Source organism: Eptesicus fuscus, chromosome 7 (genome assembly GCF_027574615.1).
Source record: "Eptesicus fuscus isolate TK198812 chromosome 7, DD_ASM_mEF_20220401, whole genome shotgun sequence".
NCBI classification, from domain to species: Eukaryota; Metazoa; Chordata; class Mammalia; order Chiroptera; family Vespertilionidae; genus Eptesicus; species Eptesicus fuscus.
The window spans coordinates 102,818,443-102,835,115 of NC_072479.1; the positions used below are offsets into that span (position 1 = coordinate 102,818,443).

General features: G+C 41.4%; 1 protein-coding gene across 3 annotated transcripts in view; it reads left to right on the forward strand.

The window, feature by feature from the left end:
* The window catches only part of TNRC6B (trinucleotide repeat containing adaptor 6B), a 206,037-nt gene that overhangs the window by 149,936 nt on the left and 39,428 nt on the right, over positions 1-16,673 (forward strand). For all 3 annotated transcript variants that reach the window (XM_054719553.1, XM_054719551.1, XM_054719552.1), the window contains 6 exons: positions 3,450-3,791; positions 6,205-8,541; positions 10,449-10,607; positions 13,892-14,067; positions 15,478-15,552; positions 16,362-16,407. In XM_054719553.1, the coding sequence (XP_054575528.1) occupies positions 3,450-3,791; positions 6,205-8,541; positions 10,449-10,607; positions 13,892-14,067; positions 15,478-15,552; positions 16,362-16,407 (3,135 nt within the window). The remainder of the gene's footprint in view (positions 1-3,449; positions 3,792-6,204; positions 8,542-10,448; positions 10,608-13,891; positions 14,068-15,477; positions 15,553-16,361; positions 16,408-16,673) is intronic.

Consider the following 16,673-nt stretch of genomic DNA (forward strand, 5'->3'; position numbering starts at 1 on the left):
GTATTTCAGTGTCATAAAGTTTTATTGGAACACAGCCACACTTATTCATTTATACATTGTCTGTGGCTGCTTTTGCCCTAAAAGTACAGAAACAAGTCGTCAGGACAAAGATCATATGGCTAGCAAAGCCTAAAATACTTACTCTCTGGCCCTTTACAGAAAAAATTTACTGACCCCTGACCAAGAGTATGAGAAACCACCCTGGCCAGTGTGACCTTCGTTGCTTGGGTGTCATCCTGTGCACTGAAAGGTTGCTGGTTCAATTCCTGGTCAGGGCACATGCCCAGTTTTCGGGCTTGATCCCCAGTATAGGGGCGTGCAGGAGGCAGCAGATCGATGTTCCACGGTCACATTGATGTTTCTCTCTTCCTCTCCCTTCCTCTCTAAAACTCAATTAAAAAAAAAAAAAAAGGATGAGAAACCTGCAAGGGAAGAGAGAAAATCTGAAGAGCTAGCTGGAGTAGGTCTCACAAAAACAAAGAGGAAGAGAACAGCCAGTAATGTCAAGTTGAAGAAAAGTCAAAGAAGAAAAGGTCCAGCGAGTGCCCATTAGACCAGCGGTTGCCAACCTTTCGGACCTCACGGACCACCAGTTGGCAACTGCTGCATTGGACAGCAGTGAAGGTCACTGTGATTTAATGAGGAGAGAAGCTCCTAGGGAGATGTGAGGGCAAAAGCCAGTGTACATTGGGTTTGGGGAGTGAGTGGAAGGTGAAGAACTGGAGACAGTGCTTAGAGGTTACTGAAAATTGTTCAATGCGCATGGGCCACTCACTGTGTGTCACTAATCTTTGACATTTTTTTGTACTACATTTTAACTAATTATTCTTCACAAGAAATTTTCAGTCTAAAATAATGTCTTTTCTAGGGCTTGTTTGTATTTGCTACTTTTAAACATTTTCTATATTTTTATGTGGGGTGTGTTTTTTTTTTAATGTTTTAAATCCCTTTCAAGGTATTTAAAGAAAATAGTGATTTGTATTGGTTCTGCCTGTTTCAGAATTTTCTTCATATTTTTATCTTTTAAAAAGTAGCATCTTAGTGAAATTTTCCAGAAATAGAGGCAATTAGAAGTTCAAACTGAGATGAGAATGGTATAAGATAATTAAGGCAACGGAAAGGGAAAAAATATTCAATCCTTAGAGTAAGTAAATGTTTTTGGGGAGTAAATGAATGATTTATGATCCATTCTATCTCTGATGTGATGGTGGGGAAGTGCCCTGAGGAGCTTTAGCAGGGAATGTTGCACAATATGTGATACCCACTAGATTTCTTTGGTTGTGTGTGAGTATTGTAAAGTTAGTTGAACTGGTGTTCAGACCTCAGTCCAGTAGGCTGGTCTTACTGTGTCTTATTCTATCTTAGGGCAATGAGTCAAGGCATGTAACAGACCTCGCTAACTTAAAGACTAGCCCTTTTGTAGAAGAGCAGCCTCATAGGAACCTAGCGCCTTCCATCCTAAAAACCACTTGGGAAGAATCCTCCCAGCCTTTGCCAGCTTCTTGTGTATTCTCATGATGGGGAACTGGGATTGAGAATGCCATGCAGTATTGAATCTTCCAGGCACAGATAGAAAATGGATCATTAAATAATTCATCTTTATTCATCAATTTATCAGTTATTTATCCATTGGCTATTATAGCAGAGGGTACTGTGTTAAAAATATTAGACAATGACCAGTTTATTTTCTTAAGTCATATGTTTATTCTGCTCGTCATATGTTTATTCTGACCTACCTTCCTTACTGGGAGGCCCAGTATAGCCTCCTGGTGGGCTCAGACCCCAGGGTTGCTTTGACATTACTGCAGGCATCTACTCATTTCTCCTGTTACTCAGAGTACTCACCAATGTCCAATGGGTATAGATTGAGCCCCCCTGATTTCTGATGATTTATCTCTCTCCTCATAAAGGAGCCAGTTCAACGAGTGACATGCTGGCCCAGCATCACTTCAGCAGTCAGAACGGTACTGCCACCAGAGCTGGCCCTAACATTACTCTGGATGTCAGGGATTTTGGCCTCAGAATCATCTGAATTATCAGGCTCAGTGATTGTTTCTGTATTACTGCCGCCTCTATTTGCCAGGTAAATTTTCTTGGAAAGGGTGGCAGTCCTTTGGTAGGATGAAGCAAGGAAGGTACAGATCCAGAAGAACAGCCCCCGTAGTGTTGAGCCGAGGGTCCTGCAGAGTATAGCTTGACAGTTACCCAACACATCCACACACTTCTTTTGCCTTTTTTTTAAAGTAAGTGAAAACATTATTAAATCAATAGGAAAAGTATCTACATTGTGAAATTTTTGTTTTAAATAAAGAGTTGGAAAAAACATACATGATACACTTAAAATGGGAAGAGGTGGGGCAAAAGCAAAATGATGATAACATTTCTAATATTTACACACAGTGCCAAGCAAGAGTCTTTGAGTTCAGGTAGCTGTAGTAACCAGCGAGTTGATTTTGTGACCCTCTAGATCAGTGGTTCTCAACCTTTCTAATGCCGCGACCCTTTAATACAGTTCCTCATGTTGTGGTGACCCCCAACCATAAAATTATTTTTGTTGCTACTTCATAACTGTAATTTTGCTACTGTTATGAATCGTAATGTAAATATCTGTGTTTTGCGATGGTCTTAGGCGACCCTGCTAGCGGTTCGCGACCCACAAGTTGAGAATCACTGCTGTAGAGCCTAAGACCATCGGAAAACACAGATATTTACATTACAATTCATAACAGTAGCAAAATTAGTTATGAAGTAGCAACAAAAATAATTTTATGGTTGGGGGTCACCACAACATGAGGAACTGTATTAAAGGGTCGCGGCATTAGAAAGGTTGAGAACCACTGCTCTAGATTGAAGTTCCCTGTGGCAGACCTTAAGAAAAAAGGATGAAAGATGTATTTCTGGCTTTGTGGGACGTAAGATCTGGTGAGGAAGAAGAGCCTGTAAAGGGAGCATTTCAATATAATATGGCAAATTCAGTAGTGAAGAGAGATGGACGGCGTGTTCCAGGAGCACAGGTGAAGGGTGCTTAGCCTGCCCAGGCCAGGGACTTTGAGAAAAGTTTCTCAGAGGTAGGTACTTAAGAATGTGGATGACAGGAAAGGTCCCTTGGGCTAAAAGCCTTAAACCTTTACCAAAGACTTTGCCTGGGGACCACAGGTACCCTCAGAGCTGCTGGGCAGCCCTTCAGGAAATTCCACTATTGCTTCCCTCTCCCTCTTAGTGGACTGGAATTCCATGATATTGGTGTCTTTGAATACTTGTCACCATCACGCCCACCTCCATCCACCTACCTTCAGTAAACGGAAGATGCTGCAATTTGGAAAGACCATGTCCACCAGGAATCGGATTATTGGGTTGTCTTATTGTAATTGGTCCCACACAAGCATTCTTAAAAATAATCTTTAGAAAAATGTATTTGATTTCAAAAATTGTTTCCCAATCTCTTTCAGTGCCCGAAGTGACGAAACCAAGTTTAAGCCAACCAACGGCCGCCAGCCCAATTGGCAGCTCTCCATCGCCACCAGTCAATGGTGGCAACAATGCCAAAAGGGTGGCAGTGCCGAACGGACAACCGCCAAGCGCCGCCCGCTACATGCCTCGGGAGGTGCCTCCGCGATTCCGTTGCCAGCAGGACCACAAAGTGTTACTAAAACGTGGGCAGCCCCCTCCACCATCCTGCATGCTCCTTGGGGGTGGGGCAGGGCCTCCTCCCTCCACAGCACCTGGAGCAAACCCAAACAACGCACAAGTGACAGGAACGCTGCTGCAGAGTGAGAGTGGGACTGTACCAGGTGAGGAATCGGTGTCACCGACTTGAATTCATGGCAGCTTTAGAGAGGGAGAGCACTTACATTGCCTGGTGTAAAGTCCACAAAAAACATTCATTATAAAGATTATTGAAGTTATTCAAAAGATGGGAGAGGATCCCAGTATGAAATGTACATCTTTCTCTGCTGAAAGTGGGTTTTAGTGTCCAGTGAGTGCATGCTCGTGGCATGAGAGGTTAATATAGCTCCTGTTTGTCATCGCTTTTTGGAGCCTTTTTTCCTTCTCAGACAAAAGCGTTACAAATCTAAGCCTCCATTGTTCTGTCTGTCACCACAAGTATGTGCTCCAAGTATGATTGGAAGTGGGGCTAGTTCAAGAGCGTGTTCAGAAGCTTAGATGTTCATGTTTATGCTCCCAGAGTGCTAGGCAGGTAGAAAGAATGGTCTCTTAGATTACTGTCTAGAATTTGGGAATTTTTTAGACTTTTTAAAAATATTTAAAGTATTTCTTTAGGGCAGTGGTCGGCAAACTGCGGCTCGCGAGCCATATGCGGCTCTTTGGCCCCTTGAGTGTGGCTCTTCCACAAAATACCACGGCCTGGGCGAGTCTATTTTGAAGAAGTGGCGTTAGAAGAAGTTTAAGTTTAAAAAATTTGGCTCTCAAAAGAAATTTCAATCGTCGTACTGTTGATATTTGGTTCTGTTGACTAATGAGTTTGCCGACCACTGCTTTAGGGGGCCCTTGATTTTGAACATTATTAAAAACTATATGTAGATACAAGGATCTTTAGCTAAAGGGCTCTACTAGAACTTTTGTGATTTTCCCCCCGCCCCCAATGTGTGAATACTAAATTAGTTAATAGCTAAGAACTTTCAAATATATATTTTTAGCTCATTAACAGATTTCAGCTTATCTCTTAAAATGTTATTTTGAGATTGTATTAAAACTCAGAACTTGAGCACAATTAAGCACTGGCAAGGACACTTTATTCTAGGATGCTTTATTCTAGTCTAAGTTTGAATATAGCATTGCCCAGAAAATTCTCTTACTGTCTCATGTGCAGAGTAAGGGTGGAAAGAAACCTACGATGACATAGGCTTCATGCAGAGATAAGCCCTGTGCATGAGTCTTCCCTGTTGTGACCATCAGGCCAGACCCAAAGCTCTCAGGGAAGGCCTCCTGGCCCTTCCTTCTTGGCCCCTTATAACCAAGTACAAAAGGAAGTATGTGAGGGGCAGTTGTGTTTGGCATTTATTTCTGCAGCCCATTTTGGCCAGGCCTTGATGTGGACATAGGTCCAGTGTGAGCCAGAATCTCTTGTTCATATTTTTAAAACCAAGGAGGCCCCTAAATTTCAAGAATATGAGAGTCTGTGCTTCCTGACTTTTATATCACTTTATATAATATTTTCTTCAGGGTCATACTGATTTTAAGCTGCTTGGTTTAAAGGAGTTAAAGTTTAGAAGAAATTATCAGTCTTAAAACATGTCATTTTCCCCCCACCAAATAAGGTAAATTCCACCAAAATATGTACTAAGCCAGACTAATTCATCAGATTAAGTTCCTTGGGCATACACACTAATTCATGTTGATCTGCCCTTGGCGTCCAGCTGGGTGGCATTTATTATTCAGCCAATGCTCACTGAGCAGCGATGTACTGGACACTGTAGAATTCAAATGTTAGCAAGATAGGGTCTCTGCCTAAAAAGCACTAACATAGGGGAGGGAAGACATGAACACAGTGTTCTAGCACTGAGCAAAATGGCTCTAGACAGGAAAAGACTATTTTTGGTTGATGAGCTCATAAAAAACTTCAGTCAAAAATGTGGCACTTGAACTAGGCCCAGAAAAATGGGCAAATTTCAGTGTGTGAATTTAGGATGAAAAAAGCAGTAAGTTCTGATGTGTAATGATGCCTAGGTGAGAAGGTGCTAGTTGTGGAATGTCAAGTAGTCTGAAATATAGATGTCTACATAGAAATAGTGGAAGATGAGACTAGAAAAGTCTCTTGGTCCCAGGTCATGGAGTATCTTGATCAAAAGACCAAAGAGTTTAGCTTTATTCTTGTGCAACAAAGTGATGTGCTTTAGAAAAGGCCCTCCAGCTGGGAGTGTTTAGAGTAGGTTGGAGATGCCGAGCAAGCAGGGTGTTGTTGCATTGTCCCAATACAAGAAGGCCCTTCTCTGTCAGTAGGAATGGCCAAGGGATAGCTTTGAGAGATGTTGTGGAGTTAAACTTAGCAAGTACACCAACCAGGTAAGACGAAAGAGAAGAAATGACTAAAATAGGGGTGGTACAGTTCACTAAGACAGGCAACTGGGTGGATAAGCTAGTTTGTGGGGAAATGTGACAAGTTCTCTTGGGGGCGGTTTGAGCTTGAGATATTACTAGAGCATGCATAAGTATCTGTGATTGATAAGACAATCTCTTTCCCAGAGTCAACCCTTGGAGGTGCTGCTGCTTCAAATTATGCAAATTCCACTTGGGGCCCGGGAGCCTCCTCCAACAACGGCACCTCCCCCAACCCAATTCACGTCTGGGACAAGGTGATTGTAGACGGGTCTGACATGGAAGAGTGGCCTTGTATTGCCAGCAAAGATACTGAGTCTTCTTCCGAAAACACCACCGATAACAACAGTGCCTCGAACCCTGGCTCGGAGAAGAGCACTCTGCCAGGAAGCACCACTAATAACAAAGGAAAAGGGAGCCAGTGCCAGTCTGCAAGTTCTGGGAACGAATGTAATCTTGGGGTCTGGAAATCTGACCCTAAGGCTAAATCTGTTCAATCTTCCAACTCTACTGCAGAGAGCAACAATGGACTAGGAAATTGGAGGAATGTGAGTGGTCAGGATAGAATTGGACCTGGCTCTGGCTTCAGCAACTTTAACCCAAATAGCAACCCATCTGCCTGGCCAGCACTGGTTCAAGAAGGAAATTCTAGGAAAGGGGCATTGGAAACAGATACTAGTAATTCCAGTGCACAGGTTAGCACAGTAGGTCAGGCATCCAGGGAACAGCAGTCAAAGATGGAAAATGCGGGTGTTAATTTTGTTGTCTCTGGCAGAGAACAGGCTCAAATTCATAACACTGATGGACCAAAAAATGGAAACACTAACTCCTTGAACTTAAGTTCACCAAACCCCATGGAGAATAAGGGAATGCCCTTTGGAATGGGCTTGGGGAACGCCTCCAGGAGCACTGATGCCCCTTCACAAAGCACTGGAGATCGAAAGACTGGGAGTGTTGGATCTTGGGGTGCAGCTAGGGGGCCTTCTGGAACTGACACAGCCTCTGGACAAAGCAATTCTGGAAACAATGGGAACAATGGAAAAGAGAGAGAGGACTCCTGGAAAGGAGCTTCTGTTCAAAAGTCAACTGGGTCAAAAAATGATTCTTGGGACAATAACAGGTCTACGGGTGGGTCCTGGAACTTTGGCCCTCAGGACTCTAATGACAGCAAATGGGGTGAAGGGAACAAAATGACATCTGGGGTCTCTCAGGGAGAATGGAAACAGCCGACTGGGTCTGATGAGTTGAAAATTGGAGAATGGAGTGGTCCAAACCAACCAAATTCTAGCACTGGAGCATGGGACAATCAAAAGGGCCACCCCCTCCCTGAAAACCAAGGCAATGCCCAGGCTCCCTGTTGGGGAAGATCTTCCAGCTCCACAGGAAGTGAAGTTGGAGGTCAAAGCACTGGAAGCAACCACAAAGCAGGAAGTAGTGACAGTCATAATTCCGGCCGTCGCTCTTATAGGCCCACACATCCTGATTGTCAGGCTGTCTTGCAGACTCTTTTGAGCCGAACTGATTTGGACCCCAGGGTGCTCTCAAACACTGGCTGGGGCCAAACTCAAATTAAGCAGGACACGGTGTGGGATATTGAAGAGGTGCCAAGGCCCGAGGGGAAATCTGACAAAGGAACTGAGGGGTGGGAGAGCGCTGCCACACAGACCAAGAACTCAGGGGGCTGGGGAGACGCACCCAGCCAAAGCAATCAAATGAAGTCTGGATGGGGGGAGCTCTCAGCCTCTACAGAGTGGAAAGACCCCAAGAACACAGGAGGCTGGAATGACTACAAGAACAACTCTTCCAATTGGGGAGGGTGTCGACCAGATGAAAAGGCATCTTCCTCTTGGAATGAGAATTCCAGCAAGGATCAGGGGTGGGGAGGTGGGCGCCAGCCCAATCAAGGATGGACTTGTGGAAAGAATGGTTGGGGAGAGGAAATTGATCAAGCAAAAAACAGCAATTGGGACAGTTCTGCAAGTAAACCTGTGTCTGGGTGGGGCGAAGGAGGGCAGAATGAAATTGGAACTTGGGGGAATGGTGGGAACGCAAGCCTAGTTTCCAAAGGCGGGTGGGAAGATTGCAAAAGATCTCCAGCATGGACTGAGACAGGCAGACAGCCCAATTCCTGGAATAAACAGCACCCACAGCAGCCACAGCAGCCACCGCCACCACAACCAGAGGCTTCTGGTTCATGGGGAGGCCCACCCCCACCACCTCCAGGCAATGGACGACCTTCCAATTGCAACTGGAGCAGCGGGCCACAGCCAGTAACCCCTAAGGATGAGGAACCCAGTGGTTGGGAAGAGCCATCCCCACAGTCAATTAGTAGAAAAATGGACATTGATGATGGCACTTCAGCATGGGGAGACCCCAACAGTTACAACTACAAGAATGTGAATCTGTGGGATAAGAATGCCCAAGGGGGCCCAGCACCTCGAGAACCAAATCTGCCTACCCCAATGACCGGTAAATCAGCATCAGGTAGGCAGTTGCTTTTCTTGCAGGTTTTGATGAAGAAGATAAATCCTAAACCAAGGTATTTTTATTAACTGCATTGATTCAATTTGGCTGTGTTCTGGGAATCTTTCCCACATTAACAGAAGCTCTTTTTTTATAAAATGATAGTATAGTGATAACAGATGCTAGTAGTACATTTTAATGTTCTTTCTTGGCAAAAGAAAAAGATGGTATCCCTGTGTTAGCTTCCCAAAATTATTCTTTTGCAATTGTATTGGTCTGCAGAATCCTAAAGACATATTATCTTGCTAAACAAACTATGCTCTAGATTAAAAATAAGGAATTAAAATAGTAGCAGAAATAGACCTGATTTCCATTCTGGTTCTGCACATGGCCACATCCTCTGTGTTTCTCTTTCCCCAGTGAAGGGAAGTATTGTGTGTTGTTCTTGCAGAGGCCATCAAAATGCTGTAGCAAAGCTGGGATCTGGAGGGTTTGGTCACTTTCCAGATAATTTTAATGATCACCTTTGAAAGTAGAGTACTTTGTATAAGAGGTTGTTATCTCATGATAATCACTTGTCCACCTTATTCGAATAGGAAATACTATACCTAGGATATGAAAAGTAGTGCTGGTAATATCATTCTTATTTTGGCATTGTCAACTTGAATGCCCCCATGAAGCATATAGTTCAACAAACTAGAGGGATGCACTATTCAACTGCTTTTATCCCCCCCCCCTTTGTTTTTTGTGTTTTTTTTTTTTTTTTAATTTTCTTAGTATTAATCACAATATTCAGTTTTCCACTCATTCCCCGAAGTGTTCAGTGAATTTAATTATGGCCACTTAGAAAATGATTACTTTTAACTAGTTCTTTTTTATTTCAAATATTAAAAAGAATGAGAAAGGAAATGTGGGTTGTTCATTAATTCCTTGTCTAGAATAAAACCTGCTAATATATTAAAAAACAAACAAAAACTTTATCCATATAGTCGGCCCTCTGGACCCACCGGTTCCCCATTGACAGATTTTATCCAACCACAGATCAGAAATATTTGGGGGGAGGGGAGATATAGAATTACATTGTTGTATACTATGTAGGCCTACAATGGTTGCGTCTGTACTGAACATGTACAAACTTGTTTTCTTGTCATTATCCCCTAACCAGTACAGTATAACTGTTTACCTAGTATTTACATTGTATTAGGTATTAAAACCAATCCAGAGATGATTTAAAGAATGATGGAGAATGTGCATAAGTTATATGCAAATACTATTCCATTCTACATAAAGGACTAGTGCATCCATGGATTTTGGTTCTGGAACCATCCTCCTCAGACACCAAGGGATGACTATAGTAAAAACCAAACTATACAGAAAAGCAAAGGGTAATAAAAGAATCTTAGTCTCTAGGGTCTCTTCCCACAGGTAACCTCTTAGAATTTTGTGTCTCATTCAAACGTTTTGTTCATACCTATAGCAAAATATATCTAATCCTTTAATAATTATACACAGAAGGTATTGCATTATATACACTGTTCTTCACCTTGCTGTTTTCATTATACTTAAAAACTTTCCATGTTACCACATACATTTTTGTCCTTCTAATTGCTTTGTATATAGTATTCATTTTATGGATGACCCACGATTGGTGTAACCAGTCCCTTTCTGATAGATATTTGGGCTGCTTCCAAATGGTTTCCGACAGTGGTGCAGTGGGCATTGTTGTACATGTAATTTCATCTACTTTCATAAGTTTATGGTACAATTTCCTGACAGTGGAATTACTGGGCCAAAAGTGATAATGCCAAATGCTCTCCATGAACATGGAACCCGCTTGTATTTCTCAGAGTGACTGTTCCCCCACCACCCCACTGGATAGTATGCTGTTTAACACATCCTTCTTAGAGCCACATTTCCTGTCTTTACAGTCTGGAGCAAAAGCACACCACCTGCTCCAGATAATGGTACTTCAGCTTGGGGTGAGCCAAATGAAAGCAGTCCTGGGTGGGGCGAAATGGATGACACAGGAGCATCGACCACAGGCTGGGGGAATGCACCTTCCAACGCTCCAAATGCCATGAAACCTAGTAAGTATACAGCGTTACTTTTTAGGGATTCTCTGTTAATTTGGGGGGGTCAGACATTTTGGGGAGGGCTGTTTAGTGTTTAAACTGTTGTTACAGTGAGATTCAGGACCTTGAACCTTTAATAAATGGTTAGTAGCAAATGGTGGGGACTTGAATTGCATGTGTTAAAATGCACACAGTGAACTAAAAGTCACAAGTTAATTTTGTTGATTTTACGTTAGGTTTAGTATCTGGACAGAATTGAAATGGTGATGTGGTGCTTTTTCTTTCTTTCTTTCTTCTTTCTTTTTTTTTTTTTTTTGCCCAGTAACTGAAATATTGCTTTCCACATCTATTTTGCATTTCTACTTCTTTTAGTATAATTTAAAAAGAGTTTCCTTGGCTTTTAATGTGGGACATAATCTCTGCTGCCCAGTGACTTCATTCTTCTGTTCCTTCCTATTTTCCCTTTGTCTCTCATACAACATCCACCCACATAGAAACATTTAAGGTTTCTTGAACCTGGCAAAGATTTCTTCATTTGAATTTTTTAAACAAAGCACGTCATACTTTGAAAATCTAAGCTATACTTGATCCAGCTGGCAATATGTAGTCACAGTAATTTGCAAAACTTTGTAAACTGATGCTTTGGAATGTCTCAGTGGATGTTCCTCAATTGAAAAATTCAAATGCCCGTTTTCATTTGTTTGTAGTTTTCCTAAAAAGTATTCCAACATCTCTTTCCTACCAGGTTGCAGACTAAGGAATTGTCTTTTGGGGGGAGTGTGGTCATCCTGAATGTTCAAAATTTGAACAAGTATAAAAAATTCCATTGGATTATGGTTTTAGATACATTCTATATGTAATTTGACTACATTTTTAAAATTAGGAATCTCTTCCACTTCATAAAAATCGCTTTATAAAGACTTTGACTTTCATTGTAAACTGGTTGTATTGTCATGGGAGCTACCATTCTGTAGACTTGAAATACATCCAAAAAGCTGTTGAAAGACATTAAGAGACCCTTGGCACAAGGGGGTACTTTAGCAGTACTTTCAGGATCTTTATGTCTTCCCCAACCTCAGAATCACCTTTCTTTCATCATAAAACCCTCACTTTTCTCCAGTTTTAAAAAATGTTTTCTACTCTTCAGGAATATCTATAGTCATAGCTATAGTTATAGTTCCCCTTTCTCTGGGTAATTTGAATATGTACTGCTCAGAGGAAGGAGCTTAGATCATCTCAGCCTATTAATTGATGCTGGTCATTAACCTGTTATCATTGTTTCTAGACTACAAATATCTATGACTAATAATAAGTTCTCTTTTTTATCTTTTTCATAAGAAGACATTCGTTGAAAGTTCAGCTCCTTTCTCTGAAAGAAGGGTTGCATGGATGTCTTTGTTTTTATAAAGGGGTCAGTATGTTATTTATATTGGGCTTTTAATTCCTATTGCTTGTCAGAGGATGGCAAAAGGCCTATCCTATATAATAAAAGGCTAATATGCAAATAGATCGAATGGCGGAACGACCGGTCGCTATGATGCGCACTGATCACCAGAGGGCAGATGCTCAATGCAGAAGCTGCCCCTGGTGGTCAGTGCGCTCCCGCAGGGGAAGCGCTGCTCAGCCAGAAGCCGGACTCACAGCTGGCAAGTGCAGCAGCGGTGGCAGGAGCCTCTCCTGCCTCCGCAGCAGCGCTAAGGATGTCCAACTGCAGGCTTATGCCCGCTCCCCAACATCCCCCCAGGGATCCCGGACTGTGAGAGAGCACAGGCCAGGCTGAGGGGCCCGCCCTCCCCCGAGTGAACCAATTTCGTGCACCGGGCCTCTAGTGCTTACATAATAATGAAATATCTCATATGCAGAAGAAACCATCCTGATTTTCAATGGCATTTTCAGTAGCAGGGAAAATAACCCCCAAGCCCTGCCTCTACTGTCCAATCAGAAAGCCCTTCATGTAAGGCTGGATGAACCCCATGGAGGGTCCGTCAGGTTCACTCGGGCCATGTGGGGGTGGGGGTGCCACAGTTAAAAGAAACCAACCTCCCTGTGCCCTGTGTACATCACGGGTGCCTTCATGACTGTCACAGGCCTGGTCCTAGGGGATGGCAACAGTCATTCAAGGAGTGAGCCACTTTTTTGGCTTTAGACTCTTCATATGCAGCTGTCTAAGTCAAATAACTACCCCTTCCATAAATGTTCTGTCATTTGGTAAAGTGAAGGTATGGATGGAGGTGTGTAGGCAAGATAGTGAATTTTCCCTTCTTCCATCAATTTGTTGAGTCTCATTACCACAAAATGTATCCTTCAGTTCCATACAGTATTTTTAGAGGGAAGTAAAGGATTTATCCCAATTTCCAAATTAAAGATCTTTATTTAGAAGGGGATGTTGGTAGAGTACATCATGGATACTGACGTTCTACTTCCTCTAACATTAGAGCCCTCATCACTGATTTCCCTCCTTCCTTTTCCCCCTCCCTCCTATCCTCCTTCCCCATTCTCTATCTTCCAATTTTCTCCACCTGTCTTTTAAAAACCATTGTCTTTGCCTAGGATCTTTATTAGTGTCTAACACACTTCAAGTATATCTATATTATAAAAACCCAGTGGCGCTAACGCCTTAACGACCAAATGACTGGTCACCAGGAGGTGTGCGGGGTCTGGGGTCCCGTGGTGGCGCGTGGGTGGACGGGACCATGCGATTTCTCGCGGTGGGCCTCTAGTATATTAATAAATTACAAATTTTTATGGTTCTCTGTGAATTTCTCTTTCACCATAATATTGATATTCAAAATCTTCTTTTTTCTTCCCCTTTTCATGTTCTTTTCTTAACTTCACTCCAAACAAGGTAGAGAGGTGTTCTTTATCATACCTCATATTTAAGATATCCATTATCAGTCACACAATGTATTTTTAGGGAGGTAAAACTATAGTAAACCATGCTCATTAAGAAGAATAGAGATTTGAAGTTTCTTATAAGTAGTGACGGGTTCTTTTCAAGCTTGAATTTCCTAAAACTTTGTATAAGGGAACATCATTAAACCAGAAGCCAGGAGATCTTAATTCTGTGGTTTATTAACTTTGTGTCATTAAACCTTTATGGGTTTCCATTTTCTGCTCTCTAATATGAACAATGTTTGCCTTGTCATACAGATATAGTGGATAAAATTACAGTATGTATTAACAATTAATGACTTTTGTTACATATGTTGTATTTACAAGGAGTGCTATATTTACAAGGAATGATTATTGTGTCATTTTATATAGCTATCACATACAGTTGATTCCTTCTTTTATTAAAGATTCCAAATCTATGCAAGACGGCTGGGGGGAGAGTGACGGGCCAGTGACAGGAACTCGCCATTCCAGCTGGGAAGAGGAGGATGATGGAGGAGTCTGGAACACTGCCGGCTCTCAGGGAAGCGCTTCCTCCCACAACTCAGCAAGCTGGGGACAAGGAGGAAAGAAACAAATGAAGGTAGTCTGCTTTGGGAATATTTGAGCTTGCTTATTCATTCATAGAAGGCAGAGCTGAGAATTTTTTAGTAGAAGAAGTAGGGCAGCTGGAGTCCCTGAGGTCCTAAGTAAGAGAGAAAAAATATTTTCTTGGGAACAAATAACTACTTCCTCTTTGCCCCTCATGTTCCTTCCCCATGACTTTGAAACCACGGACCACAGAACTGTTGCTATGGGTAAAATGGAATTTTCAAAGATAGTTTTCACTTTTAATTTCTATCTTATAATTATTCTTTGGAAGCTTTCAAGGCATATTCTATAAATGTTTTATGCTATTGCGTTCTAAAGCCAAGGAAGTCCTTAGAGTAAATCTTCATGAATATGTATAGAAACCAAAGTAAGATAGCTTCTCCAGTGGCAATCAGCATGGCTGGTTTTTATCTAATTCAAGAAATTCCAAGGCCCAGAATCCTTCTCCCAACAGTGGCATTCAGTACATTACATTGTTGTGCTGCCATCACCACCTAGCCACAAAACTCTTTTTATCTTGCAGAACAAACTCTATACCCATTAAACAGTAACTACCGATTCTCCCCTCCCTCCATTGAGGGGTGGGTTTGTTTGTTTTTTACCTTTAAAGATGTACCTGAACTTAAGTACCTTATTATTTTCAAGAATAATAAATTGATAGGACAAATATCAGAACACAAACAGAGTTTTTTAACTGTAGAATGTACAAGTGCACAAACCCCCATCACATCACCCTTACCCCCAGCAAGTCCGTATCATAGTTCCACCTGCTTTCTCCATAGAAGTAAAAGTGGAGCTGGTGAGTAGTGTCTTGTTCAGGGGAGAAGCTAATTTGACCCATTAAGAAACAAACAAAAACTCACGTCTGCCTTATTTTGCAATAAGTCAGTGGTGGTGTCTTCTGCTAGGCTTCTTTCCCATTGGGGACCCATGTCTTTTATACCGTGAAGCAAACAGATGAAAGTACTACGTACATGGACAAGTTCTTCATTGTATCCACACAAGAATAATGACCGGTTAAATATGGCTTTATGCAGTAGCATCAAACATTTTTTTTTTATACCAACTGGCTTGGGTTACAAGGAGATACGAAAAGGGAAGGTACAAGCATGCAAACATTATAATTTATAAAATCTGATATTGACTGTAAACTTTTCCAGTTACTTTTAATTCAGTGTGACAAAAATAAAATAAGAATGAAAACATAGATATAGCTAAGGCTTATTACTCTTTTAGACTAATATATAAAATATGAAAATAAACATAATTAAAGAGGAATAATTAGGGTTCAAAAAGGTAAACTCTTGGTTCTCTGCTTTCAATCTGTGTTTATGTAACTCAGATATATGAAGTTGAAAAAATAAATGATTTGATTCTGAGGTTACATATTTCATTTCTGTAGTGCGCACTAAAAGGAGGAAACACTGATTCATGGATGAATCCTATTGCCAAACAGTTTTCAAATATGGGATTGCTGGTAAGTTTTATTTTTTCCTATGTGTAATGTATCCTGACTTTAAATTTAGTACACATTTTAAGACTATTGCCACATATAGTACAAAATTACAGATTTGGAAACTGGTTAAACAGTGTTCCTGGTTTGGATTAGATTTGTTTTCTGTTCTTTTATTCTTAATCAAATACTCCAATATTTAAAGGTTATGTGTATGTTTTTAAGTTGTAGTCCTTGTATTTTTTTCTTTATGCAGGTAGGGAAAAAAGAAACAGGCACTTAAAATTGATATAGTTTTCCCAACTACTGTACCAGTTTTAAAAGACAACAATAGCAAAATAACTAGAGAGATTATTTGTGATTAATTATGTAGGGAATTCTTGTAGAATTTCTAATTTCTTTTATCTCTTGGGAACATTCTGGGGACACCCTGGCCCTGGTTGCCAAAAGACAAATGACTTTGACTTGGCTGCACATTTCCAGATTTGATGACTTGACAAGTCACGAGAAGAAGTTGTCATCATTTGGCTGCCACTTATGAAATTTGATACTGAGCTGACTTGAACTTGAGGACAGGGATTTATTTCTACAAGCAGCTGTTTAGCTATTGCTCAGTCCATAGATGTGCTGAAGCTAATTCTGTGTGAAAATTGAATTTAGGAATATAGGCACCAGCAGCAATCCAAAGTATTATTGTCTTTATTCCAAGTGTTATTGTCCTTGTATAGTGCCAGTAGTAAAATGGGACTCTTACATGAATAATGCCATTTCTTCTCTGATTCAAACATTTAATTCAAACCTTTAATTTTCCCTCATTGTTCTTTACTTTTCAGAATCAAACTGAAGATAATCCAAGCAGCAAAATGGATTTGTCTGTAGGTGTGTATCACTACACTAATATGAATGGAATAATTTTCTTAACGACATCCTGTTGGGATCCCCTGCTCAGTTTGAGTTGGGATGGATGCAGTTCAGTAGACACGTATTGAACACTTACTCTGTGGAAGGTACTGTGCCAGACACTAGGTAGGGCTTGAAAACTCAAATGACTGCAAGAGCCAGGAAAGTAATGTAAATGAGTGTGTGTGTGCCAAGTATAAGAAATCGGGACTTGGAGGCTACTGGTTAGCTGTGGAGAGTGGATG